This window comes from Podarcis liolepis (assembly GCF_965112155.1).
Source record: "Podarcis liolepis genome assembly, chromosome: 11".
Classification (NCBI taxonomy): Eukaryota; Metazoa; Chordata; class Lepidosauria; order Squamata; family Lacertidae; genus Podarcis; species Podarcis liolepis.
Window position 1 is genome coordinate 23506931 of NC_139565.1, and position 17985 is coordinate 23524915.

At 42.4% G+C, this 17985-nt stretch overlaps 1 protein-coding gene across 1 annotated transcript; it reads right to left on the reverse strand.

Annotated features, from left to right (window-relative positions):
* Window positions 1-395: 395 nt before the first annotated feature.
* Window positions 396-12826, reverse strand: LOC310688316 (uncharacterized protein). The gene is made up of 5 exons (XM_083464700.1): window positions 12723-12826; window positions 2357-2414; window positions 1992-2122; window positions 1270-1314; window positions 396-749 (listed from the first exon to the last, which is right to left on the reverse strand). The coding sequence occupies exons 1-5, from the start codon at window positions 12747-12749 to the stop codon at window positions 636-638; spliced, it is 375 nt and encodes a 124-aa protein (XP_083320826.1). The 5' UTR covers window positions 12750-12826; the 3' UTR covers window positions 396-635.
* Window positions 12827-17985: the final 5159 nt, after the last annotated feature.

Here is a 17985-nt window from a genome sequence, read left to right on the forward strand (position 1 = left end):
GAACAAGACTAGACGGACCAGTGAAGAAGCCTAGACGTTCATAAGGCTATGCTTTTATCTTCGTGAAATGAAAACGTCATGCTGTTGAACTCTGGAATTTTTCCTGTTTCTATATCTTCTGCTCTATCTCATTGAGAGTGCAAGGAGGGAAGATCTCTGATTCATTATAAATCTCATGCTTTTAAGATTATTTTGAGAGATTTTTTAAAAAATGTTTGACAGGGACTTTAATACTGAACCAGATAGATCAGGTTTGGCACTTGCGGCAACCTTTCAGACTTTTCACTCAAAGAATATAAATACAGTAATGCTTTCAACATAAAAAATTCCTTCCAGTAGCACCTTAGAGACCAACTAAGTTTGTTATGGGTATGAGCGTTCGTGTGCATGCACACTTTTTCAAATACACACGAAAGCTCATACCATTAACAAACTTAGTTGGTCTCTAAGGTGCTGCTGGAAGGAATTTTTTTTATTTTGTTTCGACTATGGCAGACCAACACGGCTACCTACCTGTTACTTCCAACATATATAGTCTATTGTGCCTTGAGGCATAGTTGGAAGGAGAAGAAAGGCACAAATACAGTATGTGTGTGGAGTCTCGATGGTTAGCAGTGTCATTTTCCACTTTGCCATTATGCCCTCCAGGTTGCCATAAAGCACAATACAGTATTAGATTTGCAAGCTACATCTAAACATAGAGAACTACTCACCTCCAGCTCTGGGCAGCAATTCATAATGCGACCTGCCTGGAGAGAAATGATAGACCAATTTTGGCATTTGGAACAGCCTTAAAGTAGACTTTAAAAAGAGATAATTTTGCATGCACATTATAAAAGTTTACAGACACATAACTTCACCCTAAAATACGAAAGTATCCTGTCAATCTAGGTCATGGGGAGCCTTCTGAAACCTTTTAGCTCAAAATTATTAATAATTAAATGATAAGATGCAATCAGAATCAATTTATTAATAGTTATCACTTCTATTAAATTGTGAATGCAATGCATATGCATGAAAAAGTTTTATCTTGTTAGCCGCTTCTGTCCCTTTTTCTCCAGAAACAATTCCTTGCTCACCCCCCCCCCCCGATTCAAATGGTTTCTCAGAATAGTGGGTTCCATTGGATATTACACACACACACACACACACACACACACACATTGCAAAATGCTCACATTACAACATTGCACCCATAGAATGTCCACTATAAATTTGATCCAATTTTTGAGGGGGTAGGAGAGAAAAAGGAACAAAAAAACCACAAACCTTTATTTTATTATTATTTCCCTTCAAGATAATCTGAATATCTTTCTGAAAGAAATTAGAGATGAGTTTTTTAAAAAAAGAGATGCTTACTGAACAGGTTAGAAAATGTAATAAATTCAACATACTACAACTGAATGCTTTAGTTCCTCAAACTCCTTACTTGTTAATTAGGGAATAAGTCCCTTGGGTATTGATGAGACTTATTTCCAAGTAATATATATATAAGATTGGGCTGTTAGGCTGCAATCCTGTGCTCGACTCATAGGACTTACTTCTGAGTAAACATACATAAGATCAAACTACATTTCCAGGTTAGGAAGTGAGGGATCTGTTTTCAGCCATCCAAAATTTTCTGTGTCCCTACAGAAATAAACTTACTACATTTGAGCATTATAGTTTCACAGTGCAACCTATATAAACAAGTCTAATAAAAAGTAAACCAGTTATCTTAGGTAAGTGAGTGTAGGATTGCAGCCTAATTTATTAAGACTTGATCAGTACATTTTCACTTCATAATAGTAAATGTCTTTGAGAGTAGAGGCATCGTTCTGTTCTTCTGAAAATACAACCTGAAGTTCAGAACTCTACAATTTTTAATACGTTTCTGCCTTTTGGTTTATAATTACAGAGCTTGCTAAACACTAGATATTCTGCCATCAAGCTCCCCCTCCCCCCCATACACTTTACAATCAAATGCATTTTAGTGCAATGCTGTACCATACCTGGAGCAGACTCCGGTAGCCTCTGATGATATCCGTGTGGTTACATCTAGTAAAATTGTAAGCTGCAGTGATGTAGGAAGACAAATGTGCCAAGGCAGTACATTGAAGAAAGAAAATAACCTTGGAAGAGCCTGTAAGGAAGTTGCACAACATTAAAAGCTGCATCATGATGCTCTTTTGGCAGCTAAATTAAACTGAAATATCAGGCACTAAAAGCTTATTAGAGAGGGATGGAGGGATGAATGAATTGGTGTTCTGAGGGCTAAAGCATTAGAAAAGCAAGTCCATATATTTACCCATGATGTCCCTTGAGAACAGACTTTTGCTTCCGAGTTCCTTGCCTTGGTGTCTCCCTTTATATTTACCTTTTCCCAAGCATTTCCCCATTCCAAGCATGTCAGATTGAAAAGATGCATCACCTGTCTGTAAATAAGTTACAAATTTCCTAAGAAGGAGATGGGGGGTGGGAACCCTTTGAAAAACACTCCCAACCTTGGAATCTTATCAAACATTTAGATCAGACTATTAAAAACATATTCCCCCAGGATCTAAGCATATATTGCCGAATTACATCACTAACTTAAAAAAAAAAGCTAGACAAGTATTAGGCATCCCTACACCATAATGAAACCTCCACAAATTAGAGTAAAATGGCACACAAACAAAACTGACACATTGCATCACCTATTACTCATTTCGGATTTTCCTGTTAAAAGTGGGTTCAAAGTTCACTTTGTCACTGAATCATACATTTTACTACATTGTTGTGTGATCACTTAGCATATGGTTTCTCTTTTTCTTTTAAAATTTTTTATTAACAATTTCAATTAGCAAAACGTATCATAGTCATTCTTTCCCCCTTTTCCCCCCACCCCCATCAAACCCTCCCTCCCTCGCCACCCCAAGACTTCCCTCAGCCTCTCTCTCTGATTTCTCAGCACATATTATTCTCTGCATACTGTAAAGTTGTATAAATCCTTATATTATCTGTCTACTATGTTAACAATCAATAAATTTGTGTATGTTTATTCAAAACCTGCCAAGGAGTCCAATTCATTTTGTTTTCTTTTTAGGTAATTTATAAAAAGTTCCCATTCTTCTCTGAAGTCACAGTTGTCCTTATCTCACAGTTTGTATGTCAATTTAGCCAGTTCTGCATAGTTCATCAATTTCTCTTGCCACTGTTCTTTTGTCAGGGTTTCCTCATTCTTCCATCCTTGTGCTATCAAGAGTCTTGCCGCAGCACATGTTTTCTAACATTTTCCCACGTGCTGCTTTAAAATGTGCTTTCATGTTCTTTAAAATTACATATTGCATCCAGCTTTGCATGTGTCTATTAGTGGTCATATCTTTCTTAAGAAATTAACTAGAAACCAGGAAGGCAAACAACTATTACAGAAATCAGAATATTTACAAAAAGTGTCAACTAAGAACATTGATTACACTTCCATGCAAATTGTGCATGTTTTTATCGCAGAACAAACTCCTGCATTCAGTAGCATAACCCTGTACTGCCTAATTGGTTATTTACCTATTTATTCCAGTTAGTCATATCTCTCAATAGGTTACGTCAGTTCAGTTATAAATGTCAATAAGCATCACATACGTTAGTCATGTTTCAAGCGGATGGAGACTTTCCCCTTTCACTAGCTAATGAAGCATGCCTCTCCAAAAGCACCAGCACCACAATGGCGCACCACCAGGCACTCTCAGTTCCGATTAATAGCTGCTGCTCTTGCTTTGTTTGCTACACAAATCAGTCTTCATGACAACACACTCCACCTGCTATTTTGCTCTTTAACTCAAGGCTAGCCGCACCAGCACGACTGACATATGAGACAACTCAGACCACCAAGGGTGGGTGAGTTAACAGAGATGTCTTTAGGGACCAACTCCCCCAACTCTTGGGTAGTTAAAAAGACAAAGTCCTAGTTGAGAGCAGAGAGTCAGAAAGCTGGGGAGCCACAGAAACAGAACAATGCTTGGATTGAAGGCTGCAGTTGTGGGGGAAGCAAGGTCCCCTTGGGGTGTTAATGCTGTGAACCCACCCATCGTAGGCTCAGGTTGTATATATGTGTAAATAAGCCGTATATCCTAAAGACACTACAGTCTCCACTGGGCCTCATTCCAAAGGAAACACGAACTCTGGGTAAGTGCATGGAACCCCTGGAATCTCACACCGCTTGGAGGTTGGGATGGCATGGAACAATATACTGCTGTAAAAGAGGAGACCTTGCTGAATAAATTATGTTAAGTGTCATGGCTATCATTCTAGGGAGCAGTGCTGTTTTTCTAGAAAAAGAGGTTCTAGAACTCACCATGAACACCTCCCTTGTTCTCTTATAATGGCAATGGTACCCACCTGAGAAGGTGTCGGAACTGTGTTCCAGCGAGTTCTGGCTTAATACAAGCCCTGCCAGGGAGTAGGTATATTACAGGCACAGGAATATGAGAATATAATTGGTTTCTGAAATATTGAGAAGGGATGGTAGAAGGGTAGAAGGGAATGACAATAGTAGTTGTGTATGCCCCAATTTTTTCACAGAAGGATTCCACTCCCCTGAAATTGGTCAAAGAGAGTGAAAAGTTTAGGGAAGGGGAATTAATCCTTGCAGGAGGTTTTAACTCTGTGTTGGACCCCTATGTGGACAGCTCTACAGTAAGAGAAGTAAATATTAACAAGATTTCAAGGATTTTTAAAATTATGGTTAAATCGGTTTAGTGGATGTATGGAGACTTGTATATCATACTATAAGGGTTTACACTTGTAACTCCATAAATCGTAATAACCCATATTCTGCAACAACTATATATTTATATTTTCAAGGTTACAGTGGTACTTGGGTTACAGACGCTTCAGGTTACAGACTCTGCTAACCCAGAAATAGTACCTCGGGTTAAGAACTTTGCTTCAGGATGAGAACAGAAATCGTGCGGTGGTGGTGCAGCGGCAGAGGGAGGCCCCATTAGCTAAAGTGGTACCTCAGGTTAAGAACAGTTTCAGGTTAAGAACGGACCTCTGGAACAAATTCAGTTCTTATCCTGAGGTACCACTGTATATGATTTAGGTATATGGAAATATAGATGAAAAAGCTGTCTCAAATCATTCTCCAGTGAGTATTGTATACACACAAGCAGGTCAAACTAAGGAAGAAAATATGTTGACTAAGATTTTACTAAAGAGTTAGTTATTCAGGATATAAAGGCTGATACTGAACAATGGAAGAAAAACATTGTCTTTGCTGGCCAGGATGAATTCAGTTAAAATGAATACCTTACCCATATTTTTGTTAATATTTATTGCACTGTCAGTGGTTTTCAGCAGAAAATTTTGGACTGTTTAATTGTACAAGATAAACATACAAGAAATGACGCAAGTACTATGTGGGCCCCAAAACCAACAGAGAATTTAATAATTTATCATGTAACATTTGTTAACTTGGCTGAGGTGTCGGCTTTAGCATGATGAAAACGAAAGGATACATTGTGGGAGAAAATAGCAAAGGACAAGCCAAAGTGAATTGTGGTGGGAAAATGCTATCATGATGCGGGAAAGAGAATTGAGGGAACAACCTCTGAATGTCAGGGACTGGGCAGAGGAGGAATGATGGATACTTCCTCCCCAGCCTGACCCTTCCAGAGAAGAGGAAGATAGTTTAGAATTACAAAAGGGATTTGAGGGAGGTCACAGCTCAGAAGCAGATGAGGGGAGAAGTTGGGAAATATTGGGGGAGGGGGAGGAAGAAGAAGAAGAGGAAGTACCAGGCGGGCGACAGCTGATGGACACAGTGTCTTTAGAAAGCATTCCAGACCCTCCCTCTCCAGAACCCAGCAAGCCTTGAAAGTAGGAGAGCAAAGAGCTCAAAGACAGAGGGCACTTCTCAGCACTTGTAGGAAAGACGTTGAGCTTGACAAATGAGGAAGTGGGAGAGATGGGGGTGGGGGTGGAGATTCACTCGGGACAACGCCATTATCCAAAAGGCTGGGTTTTATAGCCTCTCTCTGTAAATACTGAATAAAAAGCAGACGGTAAGAACAGGAGAAGTGGACTCAGAGCCAGGGGATTGGTGGTGGGACAATGATGAGTGGTCAGAGGGGGGAAAGGTGTAGACTGGGAGGAGGATGTGTCGGAACCAGAAGAGGTATCAGGGTTGAGTGAGCAGGAAGAGGCTATGGCAGAGAGCATTTCAGACTCTAAGGCTGCAGCAGAGGTTAGAGAGGAGTGGAGCCAAGAAGTTGAGGCTGCTGAAGAATCCAGGGAGTCTTCCCCATTTGCTGTGACCAGCTCCCCTCTCCCCGGTCTCCTAGAACACATAGAGAAATGAAAATAACAGAACAGATGTTGATTGTGCACAGACTCAGTTTTCAACTGCTTGGGGAAGACAGTGGTAGGAAGGCAGAGACCTTCAGTCCTCGCAGTTGCCTCATTGGAGCGAGACCTACAGGGAAGAGTTGTTGAGATCACTAGGCCTGCGCTGGTTTGGTTTCTTTGAATGAAGAGTTAACAGCACTGACACCATACAAGGCTTAATAAACTCGGTTTAAATACTGGAAATGTTTGGCAGAGAATGTGGACATCTTGCACATGTAGTGGAACTGGTTTTAATTTCTAGAGGTGATTAGTATTTCTGTTAATATTTGGAATACTTTGAGTTTAATCCAAAATTCATCATGTTTCATCTGACTGAGGAGAACATTCCTTTGGATTCAAAATCATTGATTTCAGTGTTGTTGACAGCATAAAAAATTGTGTGGGCTAGGAAATGGCAACTAATCCCAACACAATGGAAATATTCACTGAAAAGCCCAGAACTGTCAGTGATGAATAGCCTGACTGTATTGGTCCAAGGGAGAGAAGGAAAATTATGAAAGCCGAGAGATGGACTTATTTTGTTAATTATTGGAATGCAAGAATGTAAGGCTGGAAATAAACCCTTTGTGTAATGTTTAAGGAGGATGAATAAAATGAAACTAAGGGGAAATTCATATATTTTGACATTAGCTGAAATAAGTGATCAAATAAATTCAAGCGTATGTTCATAGAATCATAGAACTGTAGAGTTTCAACGCCTTGCAATGTAAGAATCACAGCTAAATATTCCCTGACAGTCGACCATCCAACCTCTGTTAAAGAAACCTCCAGTGAAGGAAAGTCTACCACCTTCCAAGGCAGTCTGTTCCACTGTCGAACAGGTCTTAACATTAGAAAGTTCTTCCTAATGTTTAGTCAGAATCTCCTTTCTTGTAATTTGAATCCTAATCAAGACCTGCTCTCTGGAGCAGCAGAAAGCAAGTTTGTTTCATCTTTCATGTGACAGCCTTCAGATATTTCAAGAAGGCTATTACATCACCAGCCTGGGCTGGATGAATCCCAAACCGGAATGAAGATTGCCGGAAGAAATATAAACAACCTCAGACATGCAGATGACACAACTTTGATGGCAGAAAGTGAGGAGGAATTAAAGAACCTTTTAATGAGGGTGAAAGAGGAGAGCACAAAATACGGTCTGAAGCTCAACATTAAAAAAACTAAGATCATGGGCACTGGGCCCATCACCTCCTGGCAAATAGAAGGGGAAGAAATGAAGGCAGTGAGAGATTTTACCTTCTTAGGCTCCATGATCACTGCAGATGGTGACAGCAGTCACGAAATTAAAAGACGCCTGCTTCTTGGGAGAAAAGCAATGACAAACCTAGACAGCATCTTAAAAAGCAGAGACATCACCTTGCTGACAAAGGTCCATATAGTAAAAGCTATGGTTTTCCCAGTAGTGATGTATGGAAGAGAGAGCTGGACAATAAAGAAGGCTGATTGCCGAAGAATTGATGCTTTTGAATTATGGTGCTGGAGGAGACTCTTGAGAGTCCCATGGACTGCAAGAAGATCAAACCCATCCATTCTTAAAGAAATCAGCCCTTAGTGCTCACTGGAAGGACAGATCCTGAAGCTGAGGCTCCAATATTTTGGCCACCTCATGAGAAGAGAAGACTCCTTGGAAAAGACCCTGATGTTGGAAAAGATGGAGGGCACAAGGAGAAGGGGACGGCAGAGGACGAGATGGTTGGACAGTGTTCTCAAAGCTACCAGCATGAGTTTGACCAAACTGTGGGAGGCAGTGGAAGACAGGAGTGCCTGGCGTGCTCTGGTCCATGGGGTCACGAAGAGGTGGACACGACTAAACGACTAAACGACTAAACAACAACATCACATCACCTCTCTGTCTTCTCTTCTCCAGGCTAAATATATCCAACTCCCTCAACATTTCCTCATAAGGCTAGGTTTTCCAACCATTTATCACTTTGGTTGCGCTCTGCACATGTTCCAGCTTGTCAACTCCCTTCTTAAATTGTGGTGCCCAGAACTGGGCACAGTATTCCAGATGTGGTCTGACCAAGACAGAATAGGGTGGTACTATTACTTCCCTTGAGCTATACATTAGACCTCTGTTGACGCAGCCTAGAATTGCATTAGATTTTGGGTGGGTGGGGTGGGGTAGTTGCTGCATCACACTGTTGTCTACTGTTAAGGTAGTGATCTACAAAGACCCTCTAGATCCTTTCCATGTGTACTGCTGCAAAGCCAGTTGTCCCCATTCTATATTTGTGCATCTGATTTTTCCTGTGTAGAACTTTACATTTGTCCCCATTGGAATTCATGTTGTTAGTTTGGGCCAAGTTCTCTACCTGTTAAAGTTACATTGAATCCTGATTATATATTCTGAAGGATTAGCTACCCCTCCCAGTTTGGTATCATTTGCATACCTGATGAGCAACCCTTCAATTTCTTCATCCAAGTCATTTATGAAGGTGATGAACAACACTGGGTCCAGGATAGAACCCTGCAGGATTCCACTCGTAATCTGGTGTAATCTGGTTTGCTTCCCCACTCCTCCACATGCAGCTGCTGGGTGACCTTGGGCCAGTCACACTTCTCAAGTCTCTCAGCCCCACTCACCTCACAGAGTGTTTGTTGTGGGGGAGGAAGGGAAAGGAGAATGTTAGCCACTTTGAGACTCCTTCGGGTCGTGATAAAGCGGGATATCAAATCCAAACTCTTCTTCTTCTCTTCCACTTGCTACTTTTTTCTAGGATGATGAGAAACCATTGATGAGCATTTTTAAGTTTAAGCCAGTCAAGCTGAATCCACCTAACAGTAACATGGTCTAGCCTACATTTTACTAGCTGCTCTGCAGGAATATCATGGGGGACTTGGTTGGAAATGTTACTGAAATCAAAATACATTACATCTACAGCATTCCCCTGATCCACCAAGCTCTATCAAAAAAGAAAGAAGATTAGTTTGTCATCTCTTGATTTTGAGAAACCAATGGGCTTATCTTTGGGCTTATCCACATTTTCTCTGCATTTTCCACACTTTAAATATTCGTGTCTAAGCACGCTCTCTCTCTCTCTTTTGCCCTGGAAATTTCCCTGTGCAAACCCTCTCTTTAAAGCTGAATAGAAGCAAATGGCACTCCACGAAAAACCCAAATTGCCATTTGTTGCATTTCAGCTTTAAAGGGAGGGTTTTGGGGAAGAAAACTGGCGGCAAAAAAAAAAGTGACCTGGGTGAGAGAAGTCACCAGAATTCCCAATCTGCTCACAGGCCCCCAAAGACTGGCAGCTCTGGCTATACAGTGATACCTCGGGTTACAGACGCTTCAGGTTACAGACGCTTCAGGTTACAGACTCTGCTAACCCAGAAATACTACCTCAGGTTAAGAACTTTGCTTCAGGATGAGAACAGGAATCGTGCTCCAGCGGCACAGCAGCAGCAGGAGGCCCCATTAGCTAAAGTGGTGCTTCAGGTTAAGAACAGTTTCAGGCTAAGTACGGGCCTCCGGAACGAATTAAGTACTTAACCCGAGGTACCAATGTATACTAATATTGAACGCATTCTTTAAGTCAGGCTCTTAATGTAACCACAGTATCATCTTCCATTCCATACACAAGAGGGAGAAATCATCAGGTTTTAGGGAGCTCCCAAGGTTTGCAGAATTACAAAAATATTTGTTCCCTAAGTTTTATGGCAGTCGCACAGAATTTGGCCACCTTTAGTGTGATCTCTAGATCCTTGTCCTCTACCAGGAATTTTAGACATTGTAGTTTGGACCCATTTGGAGATTTTTGTATAACAGGAGTGATAAATACTGAGCGTATATCCCCGTAGAAATGGCAGCGTAACAAGACATGAGAGACAAAATGATTACGGTTTTAAACGACAATTTTAGGTTATAAGTTAGTGATCAAGATTTAATGTATATTTGTAACTGCTGTTAAATCTGAATTGTCTCTGTTAAACCCAATTGCAATTCAATGTATTTCAGTTGTGTTTTATGATTTTTTCTGATATTGTAAGTGAGCCAGAACTGGTCTGTGACCGTAATAATTAAATTCATTCATTCAAAAATATTTGGGGGGGATAACTTTAAAGATCCTGCAGAAAGTCCAATGAAGAAGAAGAAGAAGAAGAGTTTGGATTTGATATCCCGCTTTATCACTACCCGAAGGAGTCTCAAAGCGGCTAACAATCTCCTTTCCTTTCCTCCCCCACAACAAACACTCTGTGAGGTGAGTGAGGCTGAGAGACTTCAGAGAAGTGTGACTGGCCCAAGGTCACCCAGCAGCTCCATGTGTAGGAACGGGGAAGCGAACCCGGTTCCCCAGATTACGAGACTACCGCTCTTAACCACTACACCACACTGGCTCTCATGCTCATAAGAACGTAAGAGCATGCTGGATCAGGCCAGTGGCCCATCTAGTCCAGTATCCTGTTCTCACAGTGGCCAACCAGATGCCTGTGAGGAAACGTTCAATCAGGGCCTAAGCCCAAGAGCACTCTTCTTCCCAAGCTTTTCCCACCCTCCATATTTAAAAACAACAGCTCTTCTTAGCATGGAGCAAGTTAAGCAATCATGGCTAGCAACCATGGCTAGCCTTTTCTTCCACAAATTTGTCTAATCATATTTCAAAGCCATCCAAGTTGGTGGCCATCACCGCCTCCGGTAGAAGGAAGTTCCATAGTTGAACGATGCACTGCATAAAGAAGTACTTTCTTTTCTCTGCCCTGAATATTCCAATGATCAGCTTCATGGGTGGACCCAGAATGCTGACTGTTGTGTGGGTGTGCAGAATCAGGGAGAATAACGGAGTGGCATTTCCTGTAAAAGGAAATGCCTGGAATTCTGGACAGGAGCACTCTGTCACGGCTAAAAATAGGCTGCTGTTTCTTTAATGCTAAAAGAACAATGGTCCCAGGCCTACAATGACTCATGCAACCTTGCACCTAATTGTACCTGAATATAAAGAGTGGTCAATGTTAGGGTTGGGTGGTAGAAAATGGGCTGAGTTTGGTGTGTGTAAAAGCTGTCAGTCATAATAGGAGAAGAAGATTATTTTATGAATAAAAGCTGCATTCTGCAAAGTACTCTTTTCTCAAGGACTCTTGGTGCTGACTAGGGTCCAAAGACCAGGCAAAGGAGATCAGAACCTTTTTCCTTTTCAAACACTGACACACTCTCTGCCACAACATATCTTGTAATGAATTGCAGCCGCTGATAGTTCTGTCCTCCGCCAGGTCATCCTCTCCTAAAGCTGCTGGAGTCAACCTTCATTGCCACATTTTGTCGCATCAGATTTTCAAAGTTTATTACGCACAGTATAATGAAGTACAGTGGTACCTCGGGTTAAGAACTTAATTCATACTGCAAGTCTGTTCTTAACCAGAAACTGTTCTTAACCTGAAGATCACTTTAGCTAATGGGGCCTCCTGCTGCCGCCGTGCGATTTCTGTTCTCATCCTGAGGTAAAGTTCTCAACCCAAGGTAATATTTCTGGGTTAGTGGAGTCTGTAACCTGAAGTGTATGTAATCCGAGGTATCACTGTACTTAATGTGTTACACAGAGAACCTGCTCAGAGCAGTTCCTCACAACCGTACGCCTTCAGCGTCCTCTTTGTTATAAACATTCTAGTAGGCAGTGCAGCTTATTATTATTAGCTTAATAATAAACACACAATAAAAGTTTCTGATCCCTTGTCTTCAATGTGGGATGAGCCGGAGGTGGGTCTGGGGAGGTCTGCTGTGGGAAGGGGCTTGGAGTCTAAAATGTTCACAAAGTCTTGCATCTCCTCCCATCAGAACCTGGTTTTCCACCCCACGTTGTTCAGCCCCCTCCCCACTCCATGACCCCCCAGAGAGGCCTTTCAAGAGAGGCCTTTATAGGCAGCTGAGGGAGGAAGGAGTGGATAGGAAGCCTTTCTCCCATTTGCCTTCTTAATATATATTAAGATTTCATTTCCTCAGTAATGGCATTCACAGGACTGCCAAATAGCATGCTTTCTGTGGGTAGATCACAGGAAAAAGTAAAAAAAAATAATTGCAATACTTAAAAATGGAGAGAAAAAAAACCCCACACAGCATGAACATCTGTTCTTTCTGGCAGAGAAACATGTAAAATAATGGCACAGATTTACAGTAAAACATACACAGGGAGACCCAGATTATTTAAATAAAAAAATGAATTGTTTAAAGGGCTGGGTGAATCAAATGGTCCTGTTATCAACGTTTGTCTTTCCATGCTTTCTTATTCTTTACTTGCAATCAATTGCTTCAATGCCGCCAGTGCTGAGAATCACAGAAGCTGAATTCTAGTTAAACATGACAAAGGGTGACTGGTGATACCAATTCTTGAAAAGAAATCAATATATTTGTTATTTAAAAAGAAACGTACCTTTGTAAAGATGCTTTCCCCCTTCATACAGGACTAAGGTTACCAGATTTTTTTTCAATTAACCCGCGGACACTTTTCAACTTCGGTGGATTTTGTATGGGGACTGCTTTGTACATCCGACGACTGTCCCGGAAACAGGGACATTTGGTACCGTAATGCAGGATATCTCGTGATTCTAACCACTTAGCCATTGGACAGTTGTGATTCCCAGAATTTTATTTTTAAAAAGTGTATAGCAGTTGCTGTAGGGGATGTGAGTCAAGGAACGGCAGTGGGGCTTGGTGAGAGGTTGCTTAACTCTGCTCATTGCCCTGCTCTAAAACACCCTCCTGTACTGCCTTTTCACCAGAAAGAGAGACCTGGGGAGATACAGAGACACTAGGCAGACCTTCTGATTTTGAACTGAAATGTGCTCTGATCAATTTCCTGCAAAATATTGTTAGCTTGGAGCCTGGTCTTCCCCTTCCCATTAACGTCAGAGTCAGGATGAGGTCCTGCCTTCTACAGGTAGTTCTGGATCCCTCCAAGGATCCCTTCCCACTGCTGCCTTCCCTGATCCCAAAGGCCTCTCTCTGCCTGTGGGCAATCTGCAATGCATGATGCTGGGACCAACAGGCTCTGTGAAGTGTGAAAAATTGACTTCTCTGCCTGGGAGGGGTGAGGCTGAAATATACTCAGAGTCGAGAGTGGATTTCATGCTCTTTATTCAGCTCATAGTGGTGAGGAGGAATGGATGTCCCCTCAAAGTATCTGCTTTATATACATTATTTACACAATGGGCTGCACATGATTGGCTAATTCCAGAATTCTCCTGTAGGCCAATCAGGTTGTGGATTCACTTCCACCTAGAGCTGGATTGGGTGGCTCCTGTACACCAATCATACTGCTGCATTGTTCTAGGACCAATCAGACTGCTGCATTCTGAATCCTATTGTTCTAGGACCAATCAGACTTCTGCATTTTGGATCCTATTCAACTCATTACATAACAGAGGCCAGTGCCAGTTCAAGCCAAGGAGGAGGAAAGGAATGGAAGAGACTTGGGAGAGCTTCCTTGCCTAGTCTATCTGCCCCAGCCGCCCCGCCCCCCACTCATACTCTCCCACTGATTAAAGTGCAGCACATACCACTACTGACCTGACCCTTGAGCTGGGAAAGGCTGTGCAGCTGGTTGTTGACTCTGGGTCTGCTGGCTCTGGATTCTGAGATGGAAAATTCTGGGAGGTGAGGATACTCAACAGCCCAGCTCATCAGAAAGTTCCTGCAAGTCTCTGCAGTTAGCAGAAGAAGGAAGCTCCAGCCAAATACAAGAGCAAAACAGCGGTCAGTAGATCACAATCTTTATTGTTGCGCAACAGGTCTCCACACAGAGTAACATGAGTTACAAGCTCTTTGAAGACCTTCCCTCCCTACCCAGAATACATTTCCAGAACCATCATTGATTCATCGCTGATACATCATCCTGGTGTCACAAGGAGGGAGGGGAGTTGTGAGGTTACCCAAGTTCATCAACTTGCCCCAGTTATCAGATCAAGTTCCTAACACCTTAAGTATCTACCACCTAAATAACAATAAAACTATCTATGCACATCTTTGCCTTCTGGCCTTCCTGAAGATGAGCTGTGGGAACACCTGGCCTCAGGAAACCCACCAACAGATGTTCATTGTTCCCCTCAAGGGAGGGGGTGCTCTGTACTTGACTGTATATCCCAAGATTATGGAAGAGGGTGGTATCCAAGTTGAGTATGTGACCTCTCCCTTCGAGGATTATGGAGGAAGGCGATGTCCAAGCAAAATGTCCAAGCAAAATGTCATTGAAATGGGAGAATTGGTTATGGCATTGATTTTATGTGATTTTCAAAGGTTAGTAGTCCAGCATGGTCAAGTACAAGGGTATACAATTTTGACACTTTCTTGCAGCAATGCAACAAGTTTTGCCAATAGAAACCAGAAGGGATACAATTTGCCAGCTTTCTACATTAACAGTGCAAAGGCTCATTGCCCTGGGGTTTGAGGGAGGAAAGGTGTTGAGAAGTGACAAAAATGATTTTCAATAAGTGCCCTCCCTTTATTCCCCTCCCCCTATTTCCATAACAAGTCCTTGAGTCTGTACTGTCATACCTTGTGTTGAAGTAGCTTCAAGTTAAGTATTTCCGGGTTGCGCTGGTATCCATGAGATAGTAAGACAGGCAAAGCTGGGAAGGAAGTGGTTGCAGCACTATGGACAGCTCCCGGAGAACAACTTGCTCCAATGAAGGCTGGAGGTGATGTGAGACCTCAAGAGCCTCTGCCTTAAGGTCTGTGCCTTGCTTGAAAGGTGGAAATTCTTAAAGGGCCTCCTGGCTGGAAGATGCTAGTTCTTCTCTTTGTGTCCTCTCATCTGGAGTACTCTATGGGCAATAGGTAGACGCAGGAGTGCTGGAGGCACTTTATCTCTTAAGTGCAGGAGAAAGTGCTCACGAGGGTTCTGGATATGGTTATTCAAGGCTTGGTGCTGGTTATGTGAGCATTGTTTCTATGGAAAGGACATTTTTTGTTATATATATATATATATATATATATATATATATATATATATATATATATAGAATTGAGTTAGACGTGCATATACACATAAGACATAGTCAATTTTGCATTACAGTGTATGCACTCAAACACTATAATGCAAAATTCTCTCTCTCTCTCTCTCTCTCTCTCTCTCTCTCTCTCTCTCTCCCCCTCTATGTTTCTGTGTGTGATGCTGTACATTTTTGGTTCCTAACCAAATACTTAGTGTACTTAGTGGAGCAACAGTTGAACAGTCTATAAATAAAACATCAGTTTTTGCATTTGGCATCTTAACAACTGTTCTTATCAACCCAAAGCTAGTGAAAGGTTAAAGAGCACAAAACTGTGATTGATTTGCGCCATTATTGACTACTGTATAATCATAAATAATTTCTCCAAGGGACATGGAGAGAATCCCAAGTAAGTTTTAGGAGACAGAGGCTTACCAGAGTGCATGGGGCGTGGTTCCTCTGCCTTTAATCCCCCCCCCCTGCTGCTTTTACAAGTGGCAGCATCAGCAGTGCTACTGTGCACTATTATTCTCCACAGCTCCAACAGTGCACCACTGGAATAAACACTCTGTCATGTCATGCTGTAGCATTATTCCAAGGACATTGCTATTGGGCCAACGTGTGGGGGTGGAGAGAAGAACAACAATCAACACTGGTGTCTTGCTACCCTTCAGATTTCTTCCTCTGTTTCAAAGAATCTGAGGCAGCAGAGCTGGGAAAACTGTGAAGCAGTGCTGCCAGGCTGAGTAGACCAGGGGTAGGCAACCTAAGGCCCATGGGCTGGATGTGGCCCAATCGCCTTCTCAATCCGGCCCACGGACGGTCTGGGAATCAGCATGTTTTTCCATGACTAGAATGTGTCCTTTTATTTAAAATGCATCTCTGGGTTATTTGTGGGGCCTGCCTGGTGTTTTTACATGACTAGAATGTGTCCTTTTATTGAAAATGCATCTCTGGGTTATTTCTGGGGCATAGGAATTCATTCGTTTTTTCCCTTCAAAATATAGTCCGGCCCACCACAAGGTCTGAGGGACGGTAAACCGGCCCATGGCTGAAAAAGGTTGCTGACTCCTGGAGTAAACAATGCTACTGTCTGCAATGGACTGAATCAGTTGCATCTGTTTCCTGATGTGCACTATTGCTTCCTTCTTCCACCATCACACTACTACTCATTGCAGTAATAAAACAGCACAAAGGGGGTGGTGAAAGCCAGATTGTGAAGCCACAGAAAGAGTGTTGTCGAGCTTCTTGTTGCAAAGGAATCAAATACCCTTCTTGCTGTTATTTGCAAAAGCAGCACTAATTCTTCTTTGACTGGCACTCAGGACAAGCTTCAGGTTTTTGCAGACCTCCTTCAGCCACCCGCTCCAATAATATCAGAGCCAGCCTTCACAGCTCCTGGCAATTTCCAGACCGCTTGTGGTTCCTCCTTGCTGCTGCTGGGGAGGGGGCAGAAATGTATTCAACTTGCCTTTTAAACCTACCTAATTCACACTTCCAAAGATCCGTATAGTTCAAGCTATGGTTTTCCCAGTAGTGATGTATGGAAGTGAGAGCTGGACCATAAAGAAGGCTGATCGCTGAAGAATTGATGCTTTTGAATTATGGTGCTGGAGGGGAGAGACTCTTGAGAGTCTCATGGACTGAAAGAAGATCAAATCCATCCATTCTTAAGGAAATCAGCCCTGAGCGCTCACTGGAAGGACAGATCGTGAAGCTGAGGCTCCAATACTTTGGCCACCTCATGAGAAGAGAAGACTCCCTGGAAAAGACCCTGATGTTGGGAAAGATGGAGGGCCCAAGGAGAAGGGGACGACAGATGACAAGATGGTTGGACAGTGTTCCCGAAGCTGCCAGCATGAGTTTGACCAAACTGCAGGAGGCAGTAGAAGACAGGAGTGCCTGGCGTGCTCTGGTCCATGGGGTCACGAAGAGTCAGACACGACTAAACAACAACAACCTTGTTGCCAAGGGGCCAGTCATTGTTGACAGTACTGAGCTATTTGGAACAACGGTCTGTCTTGCTGTATGGCAGCTTCCTATGGTTCCTCTGGGAGTGATGGATTAGAGTTTTCCTGTATGAGTCAATTCCTCCCTCAGGATGCCTCTCTGCCCCTGTTCCCACTTGTTCCTGAGGCTGGATAAGTATTTGGAGAGGATGGAAAGTTTTCCTGGTTTCTTGCCCAGTCTGTTGCTTATTGATGCTTGGCTTTTACCTATCCATGACAGTTATTATTTATGTTCTACTCTGAGAAGAATGCAACACGAAGCAATGAGCATTCAGCAGAGTGGATGCAACCATCATTAAAACCAACTCACACTATCTTGGAATGAAATATTAGGCTTGTTTGAAGAGCCACATAGACTGGTTGCCAGTATGTACTAACTAGTGATGCAAAGAGAGGGAATGTATCCAAGAGGCAAATGTTTTGTTTTTTACTATCACATGTGAGTAATAAACAAAATGAGAGGTGATGCTGGAACAAAGGAAGTTTCCTATTGCTGAGTCGCTCCACTGGTTTATTTAACTCAGAATAAATAACAGTTGCTCTCTAGGATTTCAGAAACGGGACATTGCCAACCCTACTTGGAAATGTTTTGCGTCAAAACTAAAGCCCTTGGGTTTCCCTTGGGTTACAGACAGGAATGTTTGCTGCATTCTTCTGAAAAGTAATAAGGGTGTTTTCACATCCCAAGAATGCACAG